The sequence below is a fragment of the Patagioenas fasciata genome, chromosome 27 (assembly GCF_037038585.1).
Source record: "Patagioenas fasciata isolate bPatFas1 chromosome 27, bPatFas1.hap1, whole genome shotgun sequence".
Classification (NCBI taxonomy): domain Eukaryota; kingdom Metazoa; phylum Chordata; class Aves; order Columbiformes; family Columbidae; genus Patagioenas; species Patagioenas fasciata.
The window spans coordinates 4,992,631-5,016,848 of record NC_092546.1 but is presented as its reverse complement, the minus strand read 5'-3'; the positions used below and the strand labels follow the sequence as shown (position 1 = coordinate 5,016,848).

At 62.0% G+C, this 24,218-nt stretch overlaps 1 protein-coding gene across 2 annotated transcripts in view; it reads right to left on the bottom strand.

Annotated features, from left to right (window-relative positions):
- Positions 1–24,218, bottom strand: part of EFNA2 (ephrin A2) — a 52,012-nt gene that overhangs the window by 18,823 nt on the left and 8,971 nt on the right. The window contains exon 1 of one of the 2 annotated variants that reach the window (XM_065858192.2): positions 18,099–18,278. The exons of the other annotated variant lie outside the window; for it this stretch is intronic. Within the exon in view, the coding sequence (XP_065714264.1) occupies positions 18,099–18,220 (122 nt within the window). The 5' untranslated portion in view covers positions 18,221–18,278. Of the gene's footprint in view, positions 1–18,098; positions 18,279–24,218 lie in introns of those variants that run through there. 2 annotated transcript variants of the gene reach the window in all.

The window sequence follows — 24,218 nt, the reverse complement described above, 5'->3', positions numbered from 1 at the left end:
GGCAGCCCTGGGCACGGGAAGGCGCCGGGGGGCGATGGGGACCCTCCTGAGCAGCCCAGCCCGGCTCAGCGGTGCGGGCAGGGGCTCCCGCAGCGGGACGCGCGCCCGGGCCTGCCCCCCGCAACGGAAAAAGCGACGGAGCCGTGCAAAGAAGTAAAATAATTATCGGGAGCTCCCAGCTCGGCCTCCCCACCTGGTGCTTTCTGTTTAAGGCTAGTTAATAGCTAGTGTTCTCTGGTTAGGCCTGAATGACATTTCCAGAGTTATAATAACTGAGCTATTACTTGCCGTATTGATGCATTCCCCCCGCCGGCAGCCGGCTCATCCCGCGCCGCGCCGCCCGGCCGCCGAAAGCTCCTTTAGTCAATAGCACTTCTATTTTTCATTACTCCCTGGAAATGTGGCTCTTGGAAGCTCATCCGTCATTCAATTACGCCCTGGTTCAGTCCTATCATACACGTGTCATAAAGTTCCTCAGATCTGAACTGCTGTTAATTTTCTGCGCCATCCCAAGGGGATGCCCGGGACGTGCCTGGAAAGCAACCAGGCAGCCGAGGGCATGCCGGGTACGGGCGCCGGGAGCGGGGGCTGCGGCGGGGCCGGTGCCCGGTGCCCGGTGCCGGGGGGGCTGTGCCGCTGCCCCTCCCCGGGCGCTGGGACCGGCGGCTCCGACCTTGGCGGCGCAGGCAATTTATTCCTCCGGCTGGTTTATTCTTTTATCAGGTGTTGGTTTAGCAGGGTGAGCTCCCCCCCTTCCCCTTTAATCCTATCGGCATCTGTGTTCAGCACGTCCGTACACAGAATAATCACCTGCCTGGCAGATTTGTCACTTCACCAGATGTAATCGGGGAACTTTTTTCTTCCTCTCTTTTTTTTTTAACCCTCCTTATTTTCTGTTTCTTGGAAGCTGCAGCTGTCACAGCAGAACCTGCTCCAGGTCCTTGTTCCCCTGACCAAGCGTTTGCTTTAGAATCATTGAATTATTTTGGTAGGAAAGACCCCAACAATCGCGGAGCCCGACCCCCGTTCGGCTCCGCTCCGCAGCCGCGGTTCGGCTGAAGGAAGCGGGGAGGACGAGGGCGGATGGCGAACCCCACGCCACACGGCTCCCTCCATCCTCCACTACCGCGAGTGCTCCTGGGGGGCACAAACCCCCGAATTGTGGGGAGAAACAAGGAGAGGATGGGGCTGGGGGTCTCGCTTCAGACATCCCCGGTCCCCTCTGGTCCCCAGGGCCGCTCTTGGCGAGCTGCCAGAGAAGGGACCGCAGAGCTTGTGCAAACACGGAGCCGCCGGCGGCTCTGCCCGACACGTCCCCGCACGATGACAAGGACCTGCGGGTCAGCTCCTTCACACGCTTAAAAACTCCAGCCCCGAGCGGCGATGTTGTCCCGTTTCCCCCACAAACCCCCAGCGCATCGTCCCCCTGCATCCCCACATCTCCCCATCGGGGGTCCCGGTGCTCTCCCGTCCCTGGGGACGAGCCAAGGGTCCCGTCCACCCCCGTGTCACCGCCTGGGTGGCCTTGGCCACGCCGCTCCCTCCCGGCAGCAGGACAAGGACTTGGCCGAGGTCCTGCTCTCGGCACCGTGTCCCCACGGGACGTTTGCCCTGCGCCAGGTCAGACGCAGCGTTTGCAAACACCGCATGTCACTTGTCACCTCCCGGGACAGCTGCGCGGTGTCCCCAGCCACGCTCCCGGGAGCAGCTCCGGCCACGGCAACGGCTCCAAGTTGCTTTCTAAACAAACATCAGGATGCACGAGGCGCTCACCACCCCGGGACCATCGCCAAGCCCTTGGTCCTGCTGGAAAGAGCCTCCGATCTGGGAAACTGAGGCACAGAGGGGTCTGTGCATGCTCAGGGTCACACACGTGTGCTCGGCAGCTCCCAAAGCGCAGGACGGTGGTGACAGGAACCCCTTCAGCAGCTGGGGGCAGCGGCGGAGCTGGGGGGACTCCTCTCCCCGCCCAGCCTCACGCTTGGCTCTGGGGCTCGGCTAATGACTGCTCTAATTGATCTCTGACGAGGCTCAGCTCCTTGCCAGGAGATCGATGCTGGAACCCGCTCAAGGCTTTTGCAAAAAGCCATTTCTCCCGCCCGGCCGGGCAGCACCGCCCCCCGCCCGCAGGGAAGCGCCCATCGATCGGGGGGGATCGATGCGGAGAGCGGGGCGGAGGGGAGCGCGGCCACCCCGCCAGGGGACGGGGCACAGCCCCACGGCTGCTCCCACCCTGCGGCAAAGCCGGGGATGTGCCAGCGCTGGGGTGACCCCCCACGCACCAACAGGGTTCCCCGCCACCCTCAGCCGCTCCACACAAGGACATTGGCTTGTGCCACCGGCGATGGCACCGGGCACAGCCCGCGGTGACAGCCGTGGTCACTCTGCAACACACAGCGCTTCGCTGAGGTCACCCATCGCGACTCCATTGACTCCCCAAAAACCCCACGGGCACCCCCTGTGTGTTGCTGGAGCAGAACGACATTCACATCTCAACCACAGTGGAGGCGCCGCTGGCACAAGTCACCGGTACGCGGTGACCAGAGACATGGCGGGCGTCACCAAAGTGTCACCAACTTGCCGGTGCAGTGGTATCCGCTGGGAGCCCAGAGCTCCCTGCGCCACGCGCTGGGTCCAGGGTGGGGGTCCCGTGGAACCCCCCTTGTCCCACCCAAGGAGTCGGGTGACCGCTGGGTCCCCCCTGTCACCTCCATGACCGCGTGAGGCTGGGGGGGAGCAGGGACCCCCAGCAGGGGACGGGGTGCCCACCCCAACCAAATTTGACCCCGTTTGGCGAGATGGGCCAGGGTCTCCACTTCCCAGGGCCCGGTGGCCCCCCCGCCCCTCCCCGCTCCTTTCACGGGGTTTAAGCCTTTTCGCTTTGTCCATTCACTCCAAGACTAATCAGATTAAAGCCCGGCCCGGCGTGCCCCCCCCTCCACCCCCGCGTCCCCCGGTGGGTTTTGGCAGCCGATGTCAAGGTCCCGGCACAGCCACCCCAGGGGCCGGCGGTGACACCGGGCAGCCAAGTGTCCCCAGGGAAGGGGACAGGGTGACCGGGGTGGGGGCAGCAGCTCCCCCCACTGGATCCTCTTTGGGGAATCTCCCAATTCCAAGCCAAGCTTCACACCTCAAGCCACACTAAAGCAGCATCTAAGAACAGGAGAAATGTACTAAAACCGCTATATTTTCCCCCTATTTTCACCCATTATCCACGTGCTCCATGCCGGCCGCCCCACGGTGGGCAGTGACAGACCAGCTCGCCCCCCCCCGCACACACACGACACCCAGACCCAACGCGGGGCGCTGGGGACAGTCACCAGCACCCCCGGTCCGTCCCCGTCCCCCAGCATCGCCCCTTTGCAACGGGAATAACTTCCCACCCCGCTCACCTCCCCACGTGCTCCAGCCCCCCCGGCCCCATCACCACCAAACAACCCCCCCCTCCTAAACCCGAAAAATTGATTTCAATCCGCTTGGGCCCAGCTCCGCACACAAATGCATTCGACACGGGCACTCTCCTCCGGCCAGGATTGTATGCAAAGGCAGTTAGGGGTCAATGAATAATTCATACTCCGCTGTCTTTCAGAATTATACTGTGGAAAAATAAATCTGAGACTATATAAAAAAAAACACAAGAAAGAAAAAAGCGTCTGGGGTGGGGTGGGGGGGCAGCTCGCGCCCCTTCGCCCCCTTGGCCAAACTCGGGGATGAAAGCGTCGGCGTCGCCTCTTCCATTGAGCAGCTCGACATTCAGGTCTGTGCGGAAACCACCTCAAATCCTTCCTGTGCTTTGTTCTGCCGCCTTTTCACCCGCCCCGACGGGGACGGGGCACGGGGGGGTCCCTTTGAACAAACCCACTCATGCGTTTGGCTGCTCGAGTTCAAGGGGCAGCGTGCTGGGGGGACGGGGGGCTAGCGGGGACCCCCACCCTGCCCACGCCACCTCTGCCTGTCCATTGATGACTTTGCAGGAGCGGGCGGGAGGTTCTGCCCATGCCTGAGTGTCCTGGGCTGGGGTTTGGGGTCCCTGTGCCACCCCATATCCAGGATCAGCCCCATCGGCCGCATCCCCATCATCCGCATCCCCATCATCCGCATCCCCATCATCCGCATCCCCCCGGCTTGGGGGGCCACGTGCTCGCCGCACGATGCACTAACGGGGAAGGAAAGGAAGCGGGAGTCACTTTAATTTGGCTATTTAAAAATAAAGAAATAACAGCGGCTTTGAAAGCCCGGAGGGGTCCCAGCGGAGGGACCTCCATCCCCCCTTCAAAGGCCGCCTCGGCTTTCTTCCCCCTGCTCGCAGCGCACAAAGGTGCTCGAGCACTTTCGTCTCTGTGGAAAGACCTTTTTAATTGGTTCCAGGCAGAAGGTTAAAATCTCTCCCCTTCCCTACGCGCTTTCCTAAGAGGGGAAAGGGGAAAAAAGGAAAGCAAGAGGCAAAGGGGAGGGGGTTGGTATCAAGGCCGCAGTGCCCGGTTGGGGGACACCTGGGGGCCAATGTCCCCCTTGCAGGGTCCAGGGTGGCCGAGGGTGACGGGGGGTCCGTGGTGGAGACGAGAGGGCTGTGCTGGGCGCTGGAGAGGGAGATGCTGATAGGGACAAGGGAGATGCTGATAGGGACAAGGGAGATGCTCATGGGGACAAGGGAGATGCTCAGTGCGAGGACGCTCGACGCTCCCACGGCAACGCGCGTTTCTAGGGTTTCTGCAGGGATTCCCAAAAAGCAGATCCCAGGCCGTCCCCGCAGGGAGGGTCTGGGCAGAGCATGGGGGTACAGGGGGGTGTTCAGCCCACCGAGCACCCTCAGTACATCCCATCCGCCCCATCCCCGGTGAGCAGCGCGGTTGCCCCCCGTCCCCATCCCCGAGCGCCGCGCGGCGTCACCCCAGCCCCTGGTGCTCCCCCGTCCCCACCCCGGCGAAGCCACCGTCGTCCTCCCGGCACTTGGGTTTCCTTCCACGGAAGGGGGAGTTGAGAAAAACGCATCAATTATTGAGCCGGGCGCCGCGAACCCGCCGCGTCCCCCTTGCTCATGCCGCTCAGGTAGAGGCGCGGAGCCGCAGTCAGACACCTCTAACGCGATTAGCTGCAGGGCTCTGCCAGCCGCCTCAAGGTCAAGTGCTCCGAGGCTGACAAAAGGCACAGGCGGCCAGTGGCTCCCCCCGGGACGGGGCGCAGGGCAGCGGGGATGGGCACCGGCAGCACCGAGCGACGCCAAGGGGACACCCAGGGTGGGGTGGGGACACGGTGGAGCTCCCACTGGGATGGGGACGCGGTGGAGCTCCCGCTGGGATGGGGACGCGGTGGAGCTCCCGCTGGGATGGGTACGCGGTGGAGCTCCCGGTGGGATGGGGACGCGGTGGAGCTCCCGCTGGGATGGGGACGCTATGGAGCTCCCGCTGGGATGGGGACGCTGTGGAGCTCCCGCTGGGATGGGGACGTAGTGGAGCTCCCGGTGGGATGGGGACGCGGTGGAGCTCCCGGTGGGGTGGGGACGCGGTGGAGCTCCCGCTGGGATGGGGACACGGTGGAGCTCCCACTGGGATGGGGACACGGTGGAGCTCCCGCTGGGATGGGGACGCGGTGGAGCTCCCGCTGGGATGGGGACGCGGTGGAGCTCCCGCTGGGATGGGGACGCGGTGGAGCTCCCGGTGGGGTGGGGACGCGGTGGAGCTCCCGCTGGGATGGGGACGCGCAGGTCCCTCCGCAGCAAAGCGACCCCGTCACGCCGTGCGGGAGCAGCGGGTCTGGCCCATCCAGCTGCACAAGGAGCAGCAATTGGATCCAGATGTTTCTCCCAGCAGCCGGAAAACGCTTCCCCCAGCCGGAAAGCGCTCGGGAGTCTTTCACCGCCTGGCACTGGCTATGGTGGGGATGGGCAGCGCGGGCGAGCGCTCCCGGTGCAGCCGTAACCGCCGGTGCTGGCAGCGGAACCCACCGTGGTGTGGCAGAGGGACACGGGGCAGCTCGTAGGGCACAGGGGTGACAACGCCAGCCAAAAAAAGCCATGAAAGCTCCACCTGGGAGGACCCGGCTCCCGTGTCCGTGTGCGAGCGGGTTGGGAAGCGCTGACCGGTGCTGCGGGCGATGCTGGGTGCAGGTCATGGTCAACGCCGCTCCCAAGGGGTCTCCCGAAGGACCCCAGGACCTGTGGGTCCCTGCCTGCCCCCCAACTCACGTCCTGCTGTGGGGAACGCACCCAGGGCCCCGTGTCCCCGCACGGGCCAGGGACGCGGCTTTGCGGCCCCTCCGGCCTTGGAGAACCACGAGAAAACCCCAGAACCCAGCTGAAGAGCCACAACCCCAATTCACTCGCCCTCGTGTTATTTAAAGCCCATTGCAGCTTCCAAGCCCTGCGATGATGCGAGAATCTCGATTACCATTAAAAGAATGCATTTCTGCTCTTTGTGTTACGGAGAAAAGCCTAAAAACCAAGCCCTGGGGATTAAAGAACTCTAGGAAGAAGGAAATATAAAATCCACGTCATTTATATTATTTAAAACCTGGCAGTTGGTAAACCAGTCTCTGGACTGGAGGGAACTGGGGCCGTTCACACCTTGCTCCCAGCTCCCCCCAATACCAGAGGCCTCCCAGTTCAGCACTGGGCCAACGATGCCGCCCAGGGACGGGGTGCCCAGCGACATCCCTGTGTAAATTCGCTTTATAGGGTCACGGAGGAAGGTACCAGCGCAGAGATATTTCAGTGGCGTTTCACCATCGGAAAAAATTAGAGTCGCAATATTAATTAATCCTCAAAGCACTTTACGAACATCAACTAATTAAGCCTCCCAGCCCCTCTGCCAGGTGGGGAAGGTATCGCTGCCCTGGTTTTACAGCTGCAGAACACGGAGCGTGCAGAGGTGACGGTGACTCACCCAGGCTGCTGCGAGCGGGCGCGGGTGGGACGGGGACCCCAAAATCCCCCCGTCCATGGCAAACGGCGACTTGGGGGGCAGGAGATGGGACCCGCACCCATTGTGGGGAAAACCCAGTGGAGCCCAGGTCAGAGAGTTAGAAGAGAAAACGCCGAGGGGCTTTACGGAAAGCACAACCGACCCTGTGTGCTTTCAGAGCGATTAGAGAGGCCCCGGCTGGGTTATCAACCGGTGTCTCAATCCCGCAGCATCGATCCAGATAATAGCTGGCAATTGTTCAGATACAATATCATAAAGTCACTTTAACTACAGCCATAAAGCTTCCCCCGCCTGCGGCCCCGCCGGGCGCTCCCCGAGAGACCCCGGGGCGGGGGGACCGTGGCAAAGCCACCGCCGGCACAGCGCGGTGGAGGACGCGGAGGGGCCGGACCGGCTCCTGCGCTCCCCGCAGCACATCGGGGTTCCCGCTGCCCCCCAACCGCACCGGGGTGCTCCGGACCCTGCCCCAGCTCCCAATCACCAGCAATCCCCGGCTGTTTCCTGGCGGGTTTTTGGTTGCCGGCAGCCCCCGGGGATGCCGCCGGATTCCCTGCCCGCGCTGGAGAACGCCGCTTCCTCACCCGCCGTTTCCCACTGCTTAATGAGCACAAAATATTTCCATGTTGCCAATTACTTGGTTCGTTTGTGCTGCTGCGGGCAGCGCTGGCGCAGGGAAAATCCCCCCGGAGCTGCCCTGGCCCCCTAGGAGCCGGGGAACCCCGGGAGGGTCCCACAGCCCCATCCTCCCCACGCACCCCAACACCCCCGGCCGCGTTCGTTAGCAGCCAGCTAATGACTTTCCCACGTCCACAGCGTGACACCGGTGCTGCTGTGGGAGAGCGAGACCTCCCCGGGGTTCAAACCAGCCTTCGAGGGTCACGGCAAAGCTCCCGGTTGGGTTCCTCGAGTGTCCCCACGCCGAGTTACAGACACCCTTGGGGACCAGGGTGTGACAGAGCCCCAAAGGGCAGAGACCCCGTTTCGGCTGAGGTGTGAACGCCAAGTGTGTTAAACCACCCACAATGTCCATTTCGGCTCATCGGGGGGCTGAGCCCCCCAGTTTCACCCCGCGGATGGTTTGGGGTACGAGCAGTGACTGAGAAAACCCCGAGCGGCACCGTGGCCGTGTGCTGGGCCTCACAGCATCCCGGCCGCATCCATCCCGCCCCGGGGACCCATCCCGGTGCCACCCGGTGGGATTTACAGCCAGGCAACGTCCCTCCCTGCGCCGAAATCGCTGCTGCAACGCCGTCATTAGCGAAACATGAAAGCGGGTTGTTCCGGGTCCCTCTCGCCGCAGCGACACCTGCGCCCATAAATCCTCCCTTGGCCAGGCAGCCCGGCCGGGTGATTTATAAGGTGAAACAACTATTACAATGTTGAAGAAAAAAACACCCCATAAACCCACCCAGCTGAGCTCCCCTCCCGCCGAGGACGGGACCCACGGTGCGACCAGGGCACCCTCGGTGACACCAGGTTGTTGCCAACCCTTGGGGCAGCGAGGGATCCGCTGGCACAGGGCGGCGGCTGCAAGGAGCCGTAACGCGCTTGGGCTCCGGCGCTGCCAAACGCGCTTGGCTGTGCGATGGGTGCAGGATGCAGCGGTGGCTCCGAGCCACCGTGTCCCCACCAGAGCCCCAGAGCGGCCCCTCCTCGGCACATCTGGAGGAGAAGGAGCTTTGCAGCCAACGCCATCGGCGCCGCTCGCGGCGTTCGCGGAGCTCCCAGCCGAAACTCCCGGTCACGGAGCGGGAGGACACGGCGCTGGGAGCCCCACGTCCTGCTCAATGTCTCCACGCGCTCTACAAATCTTCGTTGCTTAATTTAGCCCCTGGCAGCGATCCTCACCTTAACAGCGGAGAAACTGAGGCTGGGAGGGGGAAGAGGTCGTTTGTCTCCGTGTAACGAGCTGGAAAGCGGCTCCCGAGCTCACGCCCCAGCTCGCTGCCTGAGTGATGAGAGAATCCTTCCAGCTCATCCAAAAGCCTTCTATTTTAAAAGACAACATTGTGATTTATTAGTATTATTATTAACCAGCTTTGCGGTGTTTTCTGGAGCCCAGATTCCCGCTGCCACGCGCGCACGTCCCCGGCGCCGTCCCATCCCATCCCAACCCCGGGGAAAGCCAAAGCAACCCCGAGGGGACAGCAGCTCATGGCGAACCAGCACCACGGGCTGGATGTCACCTCCAGAGCACACGTCCCATCCCCTACCCCAGGTTTAGCCTTTAATTCCACCCACCATGCCGGGAGTCAATGGGACCCCGGTGTTTCACCCCCTGCGCCCACCCGGCTCCGGTCAAACCACAACCGAACCCACGGCAACGCGGCGGGGATGAAGCTCCACAGTGACCACAGCCAAAAGCCGCTTATATCCTGGACAACGGTTTGGATCCTCTTTGGGAAACCAAACTGGAAGCACCATTTGGACCGGCAGCCGTGCCGGAAACACCGCGTGCTGGCGCCGCATCCCCCAGCGGTTGTACAACCGCAACACGAATTTGGGAAAAGCCCCTTCCCGAGGGCCGGCACGGCGGCGCAGGCACCTCCGGGTCTGGCAAATTGTCTTGGTAAACGTGAAATTTGGAGAAGAAACGCAAGAGGAAGCGTCGGTTCGCAAAGCACCGCAGAACGGGATGAGAAGCAGAACTGGATCCCAAAGGCCCAAATATAGAAAGCGCTGGGGTTCCCAATGGGATGGGGAGAGGAGGCGGATAAAGGTTCCCTTTAATTTCGAGGCAAGGGGAAAATCCCAACCAGCCAGCAAACGCTTGTGTATTGTTTTAAAAAATCAAACATTTCCAAAACACAGCGCCTAGCCCAGAATGGGGTTTGCCCAGCGCCCCGCGGAGCGGGGACAGACGGACACGGCACCGCTCCCGTCTCCCAAAGAGGAGCAGCACCCGCCGGGTCCCAGCCGGGCGCCCCCGCCCCCCTCGCCCGCCCCCTCCATCCCGGGGGGCTCAGCCCCACGCTTTTCCACTCCATTTCCCTCCCGCGCCGGCAGCGGATAAACCCCCCTGCCAAGGCAGCGGGCGGAACGGCAGCGCCAGTGGTGCCAAGTTTAATCAGCGACCCCGATCGAGAAACCTGATAATAATTGGGATTATCGAGCTGGCTGGGAAAGAGCTTCCCCAGCTCCCGACCCCCCGGTACAGGTGACAGCGACACCCGTGGGGCCACCAGGCCTGGGACAGCACGGCCAGGACGCTGCCGGCGAGCAGCGCCGGCTCATTTAGAATTAAGAAGAAATAAAGCGCAAAGCAATAAAAAACCCTTTTAGGATGCGCCACGCGCGGGCGGTACCTGCGGCAAAAGGGACGTGGCCACCGCCCTGTGTCACTTGGGAGCACCTGGGGACCCCCGAGCGCATCCCCGCATCCCGGCGCGGGCACCGGCGCAAGGCTCAGCCGCCAGAATAATCCCGTCGCGGTTGGATTTGGTGCGGGGCGCGAGGTCCAGGGGCTTTTTTCTCAGCGGAAACGGGATTGGAAAAGGGAAGAATTGGGATTTTTCGAGTTCTCTACAGGGTCAGGCTTGGCCGATTTTATTTTGCTGCCAATATAAATAGGGCTTTTTAAAATTTAAGAGAAAAAAATCAAGCCGGTCTAAATAAAACCCCACTAGAAGACACGGTAGGAAATCCTGCTGGAGGACGGGCAGGAATATCTGCAGCCAAGCTGAGCGCTCAGAAATATTTGTATGTGCTGTCTAAACACTTTATCTGTTTCCCAGCACATGGGAGAGTTTTGCTCGCCGTGTAATGTTAAAGGAAAAATAAACCGATACAAATAATTTCTCCTCTTCTGCAGGAAAATAAAATCCCACAAAACTTGGTTGCTGATGCACGGGGGGAAAGAGCAAATATTTCCAATGAAATGAAGCTGAACGGCACGCTCATCAAATAGATGGAGGGGACAATTCGGATGCATCGGGGGGATCTAAGGGGTCTTTCCCTTCTCCAGTCCTTACAAACCCCCCCTGGCAATTCATTCTCCTCTTTGCCAAAGCTGCAAAACGGAGCCAGGGGAGATTTGCGTTTTGCACAAGGTCTGAAATACAAAGTTTGATTCTTGGGGGGCAGATTCCAGGGAAGGAGTTGAAATAAAAGCACGTTCCTGCATTCCGGCACAGAGTACCCAGGGCTGGTTGCAGTGGTGGATGGGGCGGGAGTGCCGGGCGGTGCCCGCGGACTCCGCGGCATCTCCAGGGACACGGGTGGGAAAACACCGAAACCCCCCCCCGAATGCAAAGCAATTCCTGGGATGGGGAGAAACACCGAGGAACGCAGCAAACGGGCAGGTCAGGAAGGGCTCATGGGGCGAGGGAGCCCCGGACTCATCCCGGGGGGTCCCGCACGGCACGGTCCTTCCCCACCACCGGTACCATTCTCAGGACTCGATTTTCCTCCTTTGTTTCATTTTTCCGCAGGGTTGGTGCTTGGACCGTCCCGTCCCCCTCTGAGGTTTGGGACCCTCCCACCCCCGGCCGCGGGGGACAAAGCTGGGGACAAAGCGGGGGACAAAGCGCAGGCTCATCAGAGCGGGGGCGGGTGCTGTCCCAGCCCCTTTGGAGAAGGATCCATGTTTTCCGCCCCCATGGCGTCTGCGGTGTCGCCGTGCGGCACATGCTGAGCTCCTGGTGAGGGCTGGGACCAGCCTGTCACCGCGGGACGGGACGAGACGAGCGGGATCTGTCCCGCCATGGGCACACGCACACAGGAGTGACCCTGGATTAACCCCGGTTCAAGCACCTCTTGCCAAAACTCAAGACGTGCCCTAAAGGTCACACACCTCCCTGCACGCAGGTGTCACACCGGAGGGGACAGCGGGGACCAAGTACCAGCGCAGCCCCGCGCTGGAGCTGCATCGGCAAACCCCGCGGGGTTGGCGTTTCTGCCCAGTTGCTACCGCGTTTGTGGCTCAACACGGGACTTTCGGCAAAGCCCTCTGGTCCCTGGCCACCCTTGGGGACCATGTCCGTGGCCACCCTTGGGGACCAGTAGCTCCATCACTGCATCGCACCCAGCGAAGCTCCAATTTCCCACCCAAACCCAAGCGCTGTCCCCAAGGGGACGGTGACCCCCTCGCCGCTGCCCGTCCTCCCCTGCCCAGCCCGCCCCACAACTCCACTCTGGCTTGGCTTTTGAGTAAGGAGCCTCATTAAGAGGTAATTAGCTCTCGAACAATGGGAAGCTATTTAGCAGCCCAGCCACAGCAGCATCAACAAGCAGAGGGGGAAAAGGAGGGAGGAGAAATAAATAACTAACAACACTGCCCAGGAACAAGCCTGGGCTGGGCATGGTGGCACCGGCACAGCGCGGCACGGGACAGCGTGGTGTGGTGCTCACCAAACAGGCTCCCTTGCTCTCATGGCCTCATCCCTTCCCAGCTTTGCTGCTGGGGGTGAATCAGCCCCAGCACAGGCTGGACAAGCCCCACTGGCCCCATGGGGATGCCACCCAACACAGCTCCCACGCAGCCCGGTGGGGACGGCACTGGGGACCCCAAGCCCGGTGGCAATGGGTCTGCACCCACACAAAGAGCCCCGACACACCAGTGAAACACAAGCGCTGTTCTCAGGGTGTCCCCAGCATCAGAGACACCTCCTGAATTCATTTGGCAAAGACCAAAGGGCCGGCAGCGACCGCCGGTTTGCACGGGTGCTGCTTGGGCTTCGGAGCCGCGCACCACGGCGTCGGCGCGGCTGGAAGAGCCGCTCGCCGAGGCAAAACCGGGGCTGGCCGTGGTTTCATGAGGATGCTCCGAGCACAGGACAACGGCCGGATTTTGGGCTGGAGCACATCGGGCTCCGCCAGGCCACGGTGGAGGGAAACCAACTTAAACTCTCATGGGCCAATGGTAAGAGCACTAAGACCCACTCGCCTTCTATAAATCCCATTACACCCAATGAAGTGGGGCAAGATCTCTGCCCCGCCGGGGGGAGAACACTGAGGATAAAAACGAGATATTAATCATGATTTTAGGGGCCTAACACAGAGGAGCTGAAACGTTCGCCATCAGCAACGAGGAGCTATTTAAAGAACAATTGCTGCAATTTCAGAGACAACCCGACAGCTGAACCCTGCGGAACGCAGGCAGGTACGGCACGTGGGCGGGCGGGCGGACGGACGGACAGACGGCAGGGCCAGGAGACCGTGTTCACAGACACATACAAACAAACTCTTTACATCCCCCTGCCCACAGGTAGATGTTGTTATTACGTGTGTCTGGTTACAGGCGCGAGCTCCTCCCCGGGTGTCAGTGTCTTTGGGCATCTCTATTATTTTGTGTGTAAAGTATATATATGTGTGTGCGTATTTATGCACATAGATGCATACATATATATATATACATACACAAAGGAGTACTTTTAAAGCTTTCCAGTGGTAACTGAAGGCATCTCTCTCCCCATCGCTCTCCGCACCATTCTTAAGCCCCATCCTCTTTGTGCCTCCCCACACCGGGACGGGCCGGGGGACACTGTGGGGACATTGGGGGGACACCGTGGGGACGGCCGACCCGCCGGCAGCACCGCGCACCCCCAGCCTGTCCCCGCATTAGGATGCGGCTCATGGCCAGCGTTTGGATACCAAATGTGCGACCAGCAGGGAAGGTAATTGCGGTCCCTGGGAAGGGCCGGGCGAGCGACAGCGACGGGCAGAGAGAGAAAATCTTGTCAGAGGCGCCGGCCCCGTTCGGAGCTGCTCTGCTCTCCATTAACCGCGTTCGCCGCAGACCTGGGCTGGTGGAGAATCGCTAACACGGCTTAACGGGCTGGAAAAGAGGGGTGGGGAGGGCTGCGATGATCTCGGCACAAAGGGAAAAGGGAACCGATGGAAACTAAAAGAGTGGTAATCGCACAGGGCACCGGTGACCCCGACCACCCCGGCACCCCCGGCCCAGCGCGTCCGGTCTGGGGACACCAGAATGCCCATGTGCCAGGGTTAAAATTCACCTTAACGTCACTCTGAGGGGGGGACAGGGTGTGTTTGTCACCAAGGCTGGTGCAGGCCCCAGGGACGGGGGGACACGTGGGGTTGGGTGCTGATCCCGAAGGTCCCAGTCTGGGCAGCCCCGATGGAGCTGGACGCGGAGCTTCGGGGACGCGGAGCTCTGGGGACGCAGCCCCAGGGCAGGGTTGACGCCAAACCCACCCCACCATGGGGGGACAGGTCAGGACCACCCCCTTCAGCACCCAATTCCTGGAACAAACCAAACGTGCGTCCTCCCCGCTCCCTCCGGAGAAAAGGGGCACAACAGCCAACAGGCTGGGGACCACGATCCAGATGTGTCCCCTTCACCCCAGCTCCACCACCCCTGCGGCACAGACCCCTCGCTTGCTCCCAAAGGTCATGGTGCACAAAGGGACCCCAAAGGCCGTCCCCGCTGCCCCCGCCGGCCGCAGTAAATCCCCCTCTGCTAGAAACCATTTCTCCCAATGCCGATGCCGGGATCGGGGAGTGCAGAGGAGCAGAACAGAAATCCCAGCTGTGCTCAGAAAACCAAAAAAAAAATACCAGAAAATAAGCCTTCCAAGGCAGAGAAATGACTTCACAGTTAAATATAGGCCACGGGTAAAATCTAGACCATTTACAGCATTTGTATCTGTAGTGTAAACAGAGAGAGGAAAATACCAAATACTTTGCACATTTCCCCGCTCTGTAGATACAGAAACACAGGGCAGCGCGTTGGGAACGGCGGCTGGCGGCGGAACACGGGCGCTCGGCATTGCTACCACCTGCCCGGCCCCGCCAAACACCGACCTCAAATCTCTGCCCTTCCTTGGCCTTCCAGAGGCTTCCAGCCGCAGCCCCCAGGCCGCAGTTGGGGGTCCCGGTGTGGGGGACCCTCCCAGGACAGGTTCCCCCTTCCCGCTGTTCCCCATAGCGGGGAGGTTTCCCTGATGTTCGTCCCGAATCGCGGGCACCCGGAGCCGCGGACCCCGGTCCCGGCGGTGCCGTCCCGCCGGAGGATGCTCCGGGACCCCCGGTTTGACCCGCTGGCCGCGTCCCGAGGATGCGAATCCACCCAAGGACCCCCCGGTTGAGCGGCTCCCGTGACACCGGAGCGGAACGGGGTGACCGGGGCCACCAAAGAGCACGCGGAGGAGGACGCCGGACCCGGCGAGAGCCCCGCGCTCCATCGCACGGGCGTCCCAGGACACGGCACCGCGTCCCGCAGCCGGAGCGAAGCGGCGTCAGCGTGTCCACCAAGCACAGAGCAAACCCCACAGTTCTATAGGTGGATATGCAGCGTTATACAAAGATACGTTCTTCCTCCTTGGGTTATTTCCAGGATAACCCGGGGGTTACATCCAGCAAAGCCCGAGCGACCTGTTCCAAATGCAGCATTACAAAATCATTCTTAAAACAAACCAAAATCAACCTGTAAATCCGCAGCAAGCGGCTGAATATCCCCCCAGAACAGGCAAATTGCAGCATCCCGAGGTACCACTTATTTTTAATTTAGACGCAATTATGAAATATAGAATTATTCTAATCTGGGCAAATCATATTGACCGTGAGATTTATTACAGCCTTTTACAAAATATAGATTGCAACATAAACCTGAAGAAAAATATCCGTCGCCGGATGAGCTCTGTGGGTTCAAACGAGCATCAGGCATTTTAACCTGTGTATTTTTTCCTTTTATTTTTTAAATAAAAATAAAAATCCCTTTTGATTTTCCTCTTTTTAAACGAGATGGTAAGGGGAAATAAAGAAGGAAGAGAGCAGAGAAAGCACACACACATTGTTCTTCATTTTAAGGATGAGATAGTCCTCTAGTAACTCCGGAGACAGGCGAAATAAAACCACCGCCGGGTTCAAAAAGACGCAGAAAACTCACTGGTAATTTCTCTATTTGTGACGAATAATAAAGTGCCCGGAATCCCCGGACCCGCACGGACACGCGGGGACCGCTCGGCGCACCGGGCGATTGCGACACGGGGCGCTCCCGCGGCGGGGAAATTTGGGTCACATCCCGGCGCTGCGGACGCGCCTGCTCCAGCCCACCAGCCATTGTCTGCTCTTCCTCCCATCCCCTCGCACTTCCTTCGCCCTATTTTATTTTCCCCCTTGAAAAGGGTTTTTTTGCCTATGTCAGATTTAGAAAAATATAATATACATATATAAATATGTGTAATAATGAACCGCCAGCTATTTTCAAGGATAAATTCAATTTTCTGCTGCATTTTTCACGGAGCCCGTCCTGAAGCGTCCGAGGGGCGATGGGGACGCTGAGCCGAAGCCACCACCAGGTCTCGGGACACCCCTCACCCAAGCACCAAGGGTCACTTGTGGTTATCAGCACCACCACTGGAACCCTTGGGTGCTCAATCGGAGCCGCGGCCCCGGCCACTGAGCGGTGCCACCCTTGTCACTCGGGATGCCGGAGTTTGACCCAGGGGGGACCCTTGCACACATTTGGGAGAACAAAAGAAAAGAGCCCGAAGTGTGAGAGCTGGGGAGGACCCAGAACTGCAACCAAAAACTTTGCAATGGGCAAAAGAAAGAAAACATAAAATAAATCCCTGCCTCTCGCAATCCCCCACAAAAATGTGAGGGAGATAATAAAATCCATATGCACCGCGGGCGGCCCGCGGCGAAGGCACCGCCGCGCACAAAGGGACGGGCTCGCCCCAATTTCGGGGCGGCGCAGGGGACACGGGCACGCGAGGCGGGGGGTGATGGCACCCGGTTGGTCCCCCCCAGGGGACGTGTGCGGGCCAGATGGATGTCACCACTCACCAGGGTCCTCGGCCCCACGCTGCTTCCACTCACCCAAACGCAGCTGGGAACTTGAATGAATTGCGATGGTGTCACCAGGACGAGTCCAGGAAGGGAGAAGGTGCCACCAAGGGTCCCCTCCCTGCTCTCCCACGGCCAGAGAGGAAAAACCCCCCCGCTGGGGAGCACCGAGGAGCCGCCCCAGCTGCTGCTGCTCTGCCGCAGCCACAGCCACGCCGGGGGGACGAGGGGACAAGGCCACGCTGCCCACCCACACGGCCCCGCAGGGACCCACGGGGACAAAGAAACACCCGTTTCACCCAGAGAACGGAACAGCCCAAACCTGAGGGCAGCGGGCGCAGCGGCGCCCACGGCAGAACCGAACCCCGCGTCACCCCGCGACCCCCCGCGGGGGACACCGCAGGGCCAGGTCACCCGGGTTTGGGGCCAGCGGGTTTTCTATTTTCCTGCCTTTTTACAGAACCGCTCACAAGTGGATCCATTCCAAACCTGGTGGGTTGTGTCCGAGGGGAAGAAGGGGGTGGGGGGGTCCTGGCGGTCGCAGCCACCTGAGCCAGGAGCAGAATCCAACCCTCACCGCAAACTGCCCGACAGTTTCTGGTTCCTCCAAATTGTGAACAAAGAAATACAACAGAAACGAAACTCTCACCCAAAAAAAAAAAAAACCACCCACAACCCCCAACACGGATGCTTGGGAGGAAAAAAAAATATTAATAATAAAAATATCCAAAATGCAAAGACAGAGCGGGGAAACTAAACCAACTCCGCAGCGATTTCTTTCCCAAGATGAAAATCAAAGGGGCAGCGGCGGGGCCGGGCTGCTCCGAGCTCCCGGCGGCTTCGCCCCCAACCCGGACCAGCCCTTCTTGCCGTTCCACCCCGGCCCGTTATTCCCAGCCCTCCCGCGGCAGCACCCGGCGCCTTTTGCCGTATTTCGGGATTTTTCGCAGGAACCTTCGCCGAGCCGCCCCCGGGAGCGGGACCGGCGGGGGAAACGGCACCGGCGGGAGGAGAAACTTGAACTTCCCCGAAGTTGGGCGCAGAGGGGCCGGGGGGACCGAGCCGCAGCCCCCCCGGCCGCTCCCCCCCCCCCCGCCACCCCCGGCGCTGCCTCCCGGGACCGCGGGCGATGCTCCCGGGGCTGCCGCAGCCCCCAGGGACGGGGGAACTCCCCGGAGGAAGCAGCCGCGGCTGGGAGGCACCGCCGGGGATCCGCGCCGAGCCCCTCGGGGCCACCCAACCCGTTCACCGGAGCGAACCGGGGGCTGCAGCGGGACCTGAGCCGCAGGGGGCGGCGGCGGCCGCTGTCACCGAGCGGGCGGGCGGCTGCGGGCTCGGGGCGGGGGGGGAATAAAGCCGAAAACTTGGGCGTCGCTGCAGCCCGTTTTCCACCACCCCGGGACCGGTTCCCGCCGCCCCCGGCCTCACCTGGGGTTGCTCCGGTTCCAGTAGACAGCGTACCGATCCGAGATAACTTTCCCGGTCTCGTCGGTCCAGACGCAGACACCGACGAGCGCGGCGAGCAGCGCGGCCGCCTCCCAGCGCAGCATCGTCCCGGCCAGCGGCGGGCGCGGCTCCGGCCGCTTCAGGGGGCGGCGGGGCGGCGGCGGCGGCCGGTGGAGCCCTGGGGCCGGCCGGGGGCGGCGGGCGGGCGGCGGGCGGCGGCGGGCGGGCAGCCAGCCCTCACCATCGCCCGCGGCCCCGGGCGCCGTCAGCGGGGAAAGTTGGGGGCGGCCGCGGTGCGGCGGCGCCGGGGCAGCCGCATCCCCGCGCCCCGGGACGGCGGGGACCGGCCGGTTCCCGCGGCGCACCCGGGATCTCCCCGGCACCCCGCCGAACTTCACCCAAGTTCCTCCGAGCCCCGCGGCGCCGCCGCCGCCCGCTCGGTACCGAGCCCCCGGTGCGTGTCGCCGCAACCTGCGGGACGGGAGCGGGGACGGTGCGGGGTTCAACCTCCGGGCACCCCCCCCACCACCAGCACCACCCCGGGCGGGTTCCTCCGCTACCGGGGACACCGGAGAGACAAAAGGCCGGGCCGGGGAGGCCGCCGCTCCGCTCAGTGCCGCCGCGCCATGCTGCGCCCGCCGCCCGCGCCCCCCGCGCGCCGCCCCGCCCCGCCGCGCGCCCCGCCCCGCGCGCCCCGCCCCGCCCCGCGCGGGGCCCGCGCGCCGCCGCCTCCGACACGTTGTTGGCACCGGTGGCCGCCGCGCGCGCGCGCTCCCGGTTCCCCCCCCCTCCACCCCCCCAGTCCCGGTCCGACAGGGCGGGGCCCCCGCGCGCGCCGCCTCGGTCCGCGCCGCCACCGGCACCGGAGCGCGGGGGGGGGGCGGGGAAATGAGCACCGGGGCTGCGCAGTGCGGGTTCGGAGGGGAGATCTGCAAAGGGGGGGGTCACACCGGGAGGGGGGTCACACCGGGAGGGGGGGTCTGCAGAGCAGGGGGTCACACCGGGAGGCGGGGGGGGTCTCACCGGGAGGTCGTGCAGCGCGGGGGAGTCGGTGCGGGGGGGCACTGCCTCGGGGAGGGGGGGTCACGGGGGCGGCTTTGTGGGGGCGTTGGCAAGGGGCAACCGGGGGCTCAAGCCAAAGGGGACGGGGGCGAAGGCTGAACCCACCAAGGGCACAGACAGACGGACGGACAGGTGCCCCATGCTGGGGCCAGGCCTGGGGGGGGCAGCCCCTCCTCCCCAGCGCACACAGCCATTGCTTCACCTCTGATCCAGGGATAAAATTAAACGATAATTTGCATTAACGTATCGCTTTCCTTTGTGGAGCTCTCGGAAAACGCTGATGCGAATAACACAGCGCGGGCGGCACCTCGGGCAGGGCCACCACCCCCCAGGGCCACCGTGTGCCACAGCCCTTGTCACCGCGCTGTGCCGCAGCACCGGGGCCGTGCCCGGCACCGGACAGGACGGATTCGACCACAGAAAATAACCGCGTGGGATCAGCAGGTTGCAGGTGACCTGCCTGTCCCCAGCCCTGGAGGCCGTGTCCCCACACCAGGACACCCTCCGGGGCTGGTGCTCGCCAGGCAGCTCCCGCTCTGCTCCCAAACCCTGAGCTCAGAAAACTTCATGTTCAAATCTGGACAAGCAGATGCAGGGACCCCGGTGACCCCCGCTGGGGTGTTTGGGCCACCAAGGTGTCCCCTGAGCAACCTGGGGTCCTGGAGGTGCCTCCAGATGCAAATCGGCGTCCGGTTGGCTCCACTACAGCAACAAGGTGCCCGTTAAAACCACCGGGAGCAGCAGCCGCACGTCCCGCTCGCTGCCCCGCGTTCTGCTCCAGCATCTCAATATCCTTGTAAATGTGTCTCCACCTAATGTGCTTTTAGTTTGGAGTTTGTGAGCTTTGAAAGGGGGAAAGAGGTCCCTTGGAGAGCACCTCCCGCGCTGCATGCAGATAGGTGGGATATAAATAAAATATGGATCGTCGTCATTACTTATTTAGCAAATCTATTCTGAAAAAAAACTCGACAAACTGTGGGGCTCTGCCTCCCTCCCCTCGCCAAAGGGGAAAACAAATAAAGGCAGAATGATTTTTGAATAACTCTGCTGGGGCGTCCTCCTGCGCAGCCAACTCCTCATCCTCCACCACCAAGGTTATACATCTCTTTATCCCACTGCCATCAAGATATTTCTCGATCAAGCCACCGACAACCAATCTTTCTCCCTGTCAGAGGGAAGCTATCATAAAGCTGTCCACTTGTCTATCAAGTTTATTTGTTTTCATTTATCAAGCCAAGCCACTAAAAGCCTTTCCGGGCACAACCACAGGGCCGGGGGGACGGTGGAGGGAGCCCCAGCAGAGCCTGTGACACGGGGGGGTCCGCGGGGACCTCCGGAGGGGACCAGCAGAAAACAGAGCGGCCACCACAACGGGGATGCTCAGGATTTGCAGCCCCCGATGCTGGACCATCAGGAGATGGTTGTGGCCCATGGAGAATCCTCCTTGGGGCTGTGGGGAGCAGGCTCAGGCGCTAAGCCCAGCTCAGCCCAGTACAACAGCTCTTGCTCCGCTGGGGCTGCGGGAGGTCGCGGATCAAATTCCATGGAAAACAGGGAGAGCACAAGGAAACAACCCAGATAATCCTCGCCATCCAGCTCCCCGAGGAGCGCTTGCTCCCAGCCCGGCGCTGGTTTAGTCTCTACACGTCTCAGCCCGGCGCGGAGCCCAGCACCAGCTTTGCATGTAACGACTTTTTCTTCCCTCTGTCTTGGTAATTGGAGGAAAACATTTTCTATGGCTTTTTCTTGCCTTCTTTCTAACAGCACCACGTTGTTTTTCTTACCAAACAAAAACAACTATTTGCCTTAATTATTGCAAATCCTCATATTTCCAGCCCCCAGCTACTCTAGGGGGGCGAGGCCGGTTGCAGGGAGGTATAATTTACACCCGGCTTTTTTAACTTTAATTGTACCAGCCTAGAAATTATGGAAAATATTTGCTACCGAAACAAAAAAATTCCCACTTAAAAGGTGAAGCATCGCGGCAGAAACGCCGGGGAAGAACGGGCGCCGAGGCCAGGCTGCCGCCTCCTTACAAAGCCTGGTTATAATTTAGCTGCAACAGGAAAAAAAGGGGCCCAGGCGGGTCCCTCGGAGCTTTGCAGCCGGAGCTCGAGCCTCGCGCAGCCGCAGGGTCGCAGCGCGGGGGGGTCCCGGCGCTGGGGTCTGTCTGTGCGGCATGGCCGTGGGGTCCTGCCGATGCCCCCCAGCCCTCGGTGTCCTCCAGCACCCACCCCCCGAACACCGGGGAGCGGGTGGGTTGGGGGGTTTGCTTGTTGGCTGCTGGCAAAGCTTTGCCTGCACCGGGGCACGGGTGACGGCTGCGGCACGGCCGGGGTGGCTGGAGCCCAGTGCCGCGATGCCGCACGGACAGGCCGGGCTCTGCCACAGCTTGTACGAGGGTGCTGGAACTTGCTGCTCACTTCATTGGCATCCCGTGGGCTACCGGACACAAGCCCCAGGGGCAGAAACACAAGCCCTTCGTAGCAGGATGGGTGCGTTTGGTCACGGATTCAGCCCCCAGGCAGGGCTGGGGCAGCTGCCGCTGGGACAAACCTCACCCTGGTTGGGGGAATCGGGGCTGCAGGTGAGGACCAGGGGGCGGCCGGGCTGAGCCCTCGCTCCTCCTGGAGCCCAAGGCTTCGCTTAAGTTCCTGGAGGAGCCAAGCCGAGCTTAGAAAACACCTAAAGTGGCTCAATGCGGGAAAGGCAACGGCTCTTTGTGAGAAGCCTCCAGCTCCCCACGTGTGCGCTGGAGCCTTTCTCCTCTACCTGCAACCGCTCGCCGCAGCCCCAGCGCCGACCCCAGCGCCCGGCAGCCACCGCAGCCCGTCACGGGCTTGGCAGGGGACAGACGGACAGGCGGCCATCCCCTCCGGCGGGCGAACAGCATGCGGACAGACGGACGGCCCCGCGGCGGGCTGCGAAGCGAGGAACAGCTTGTGCGGCTCATATCTGCAGGCGGAACGAGTGCGCCCTGTCAGCGAGCAATACGCTGCGGCCCCGGGAATGGCTGCACCTCCCAGCTGCTGCTCCAACGCCGCCAAGCAGGGAGGGCCCCTGCGAGGGCACGTACGGCGGCAACGCCGCCAGCTCTGGCACCAACACGGCTCTGCCGGCACCGCGGCGCGGCGGGACACGAGCTCCAGCCTGGGACACCCAGCACTGAAGCCGTGGGGCTCACGCGGGCAGAGTTTACAGCAGCCCAAGTGTTATTTTCCCGTTATAATAATTATTTTCTGAGCCCTGGGCAGGGTTAGACCCACACATTGCAAGGGGGTGGCCACACGGGCACTGGCCAGAGCAGTGGGGTGGCCGTGGGCGCCCTAAGACCCAGGCGCTGCCCCCTGCATGGCGATGGAGACGCACCTCACAGCCCCAGCCCACCCAGTCCCCAGCCGGAACCCCACGGTCCAGAGCTCCCAAATCTCCTGGTTTTCACCCAAAGCTGAGGCCGGCGCAGCAGCAGCAGCCGGAGCCGAGCGGCACCTCATTGCTTGGCCAACACCCCCCCCTAGTGCCGGTGCCCTCGGCGGGTGCCCGGGGCTGCGACCGTCACCGTGGCCTCGGTTCGCCCAGAACAAGCGCTTGGTGCAGCCCCGGCCCCCCCAGCACCCTCGGTTTGTCTGGGGAAAATGTAATATAGCACTCAGGGAAACACACAAAGACCCCCAGCCCCCCAGAAGGAGAAGCAGGGGCTCAGCTGAAACAGTCGGGGACTTTGGGGGGGTCTGCAGCCCCTCACCCCTTTCAGGACCCCCCCATCCCTGCGCAGGACAGCACACGCTGTCCCCAGCAGCGCCCCGTTAATGGCTGCGGCAAGGACACGCCGCGGTGCCACGGCCACACAGGGGACCCAGTCCCTCTCCTGGCAACACCAGCGACCCCACGCTGCGCCCCCAAAGCCCCCGGTGCCACGGCACCGAGAGCACCGCGCAGCCCCCGCGGGCGCCCAACTGCGCTTCAGGAGCTTTTGAATATGGAAAGCGCAGGGGAAAAGCGTTTTCTGTTCGGCCTGAACCCACCCAAGTGGAATGGGAAGGGGAGGAGGGGAGGGCAGCCCAAAGAGTTAATCCACTTTGAATTGCAGCGCGGCTCCAGCCAACACGCAAACACATCAGGGCTGACAGCTTGACAGAGACGGATTGGCAGCTCCCGAGGTGAAACATCCCGGCCCGAGCCACGGAGCCGTATTAAAGCCTGTCTTGAAGGGGCCAGGTTTCATTTTGTCCTTTTTCCACAGAGGAAAAATGAATTAAATAAATAAAGGCGAGAGGGGAAGGAGAGCAGGGAGCTGGAATGGGCCCCATGGGGGACACGGCTCCCAGGGACCCCTGGGGACTACCCAAGGTGGGAAATGGGGCTACTCCCTCCCCAAACCTGCCCCGGGGTTTGTGGGGCTCCCCTGTGCCCGCACGCTGTCCCCCCACAGCCTGGACCCTGGGACAACCAGAGCATCCCCTCTGGGACAACCAGAGCACCGTCCCCTGGGAGAACCAGAGCATCCTCCCTGGGAGAACCAGAGCATCATCCCTGGGAGAACCAGAGCATCCTCCCTGGGACAACCAGAGCATCCTCCCTGGGAGAACCAGAGCATCCTCCCTGGGAGAACCAGAGCATCATCCCTGGGAGAACCAGAGCATCCTCCCTGGGACAACCAGAGCATCATCCCTGGGACAACCAGAGCATCCTCCCTGGGAGAACCAGAGCATCATCCCTGGGAGAACCAGAGCATCCTCCTTGGGACAACCAGAGCATCCTCCTTGGGACAACCAGAGCATCATCCCTGGGACAACCAGAGCATCCTCCCTGGGACAACCAGAGCATCCTCCCTGGGACAACCAGAGCATCCTCCTTGGGACAACCAGAGCATCATCCCTGGGAGAACCAGAGCATCCTCCCTGGGACAACCAGAGCATCCTCCTTGGGACAACCAGAGCATCATCCCTGGGAGAACCAGAGCATCCTCCCTGGGACAACCAGAGCATCCTCCTTGGGACAACCAGAGCATCTTCCCCTGGACGAGACCCCTGAGGAGCT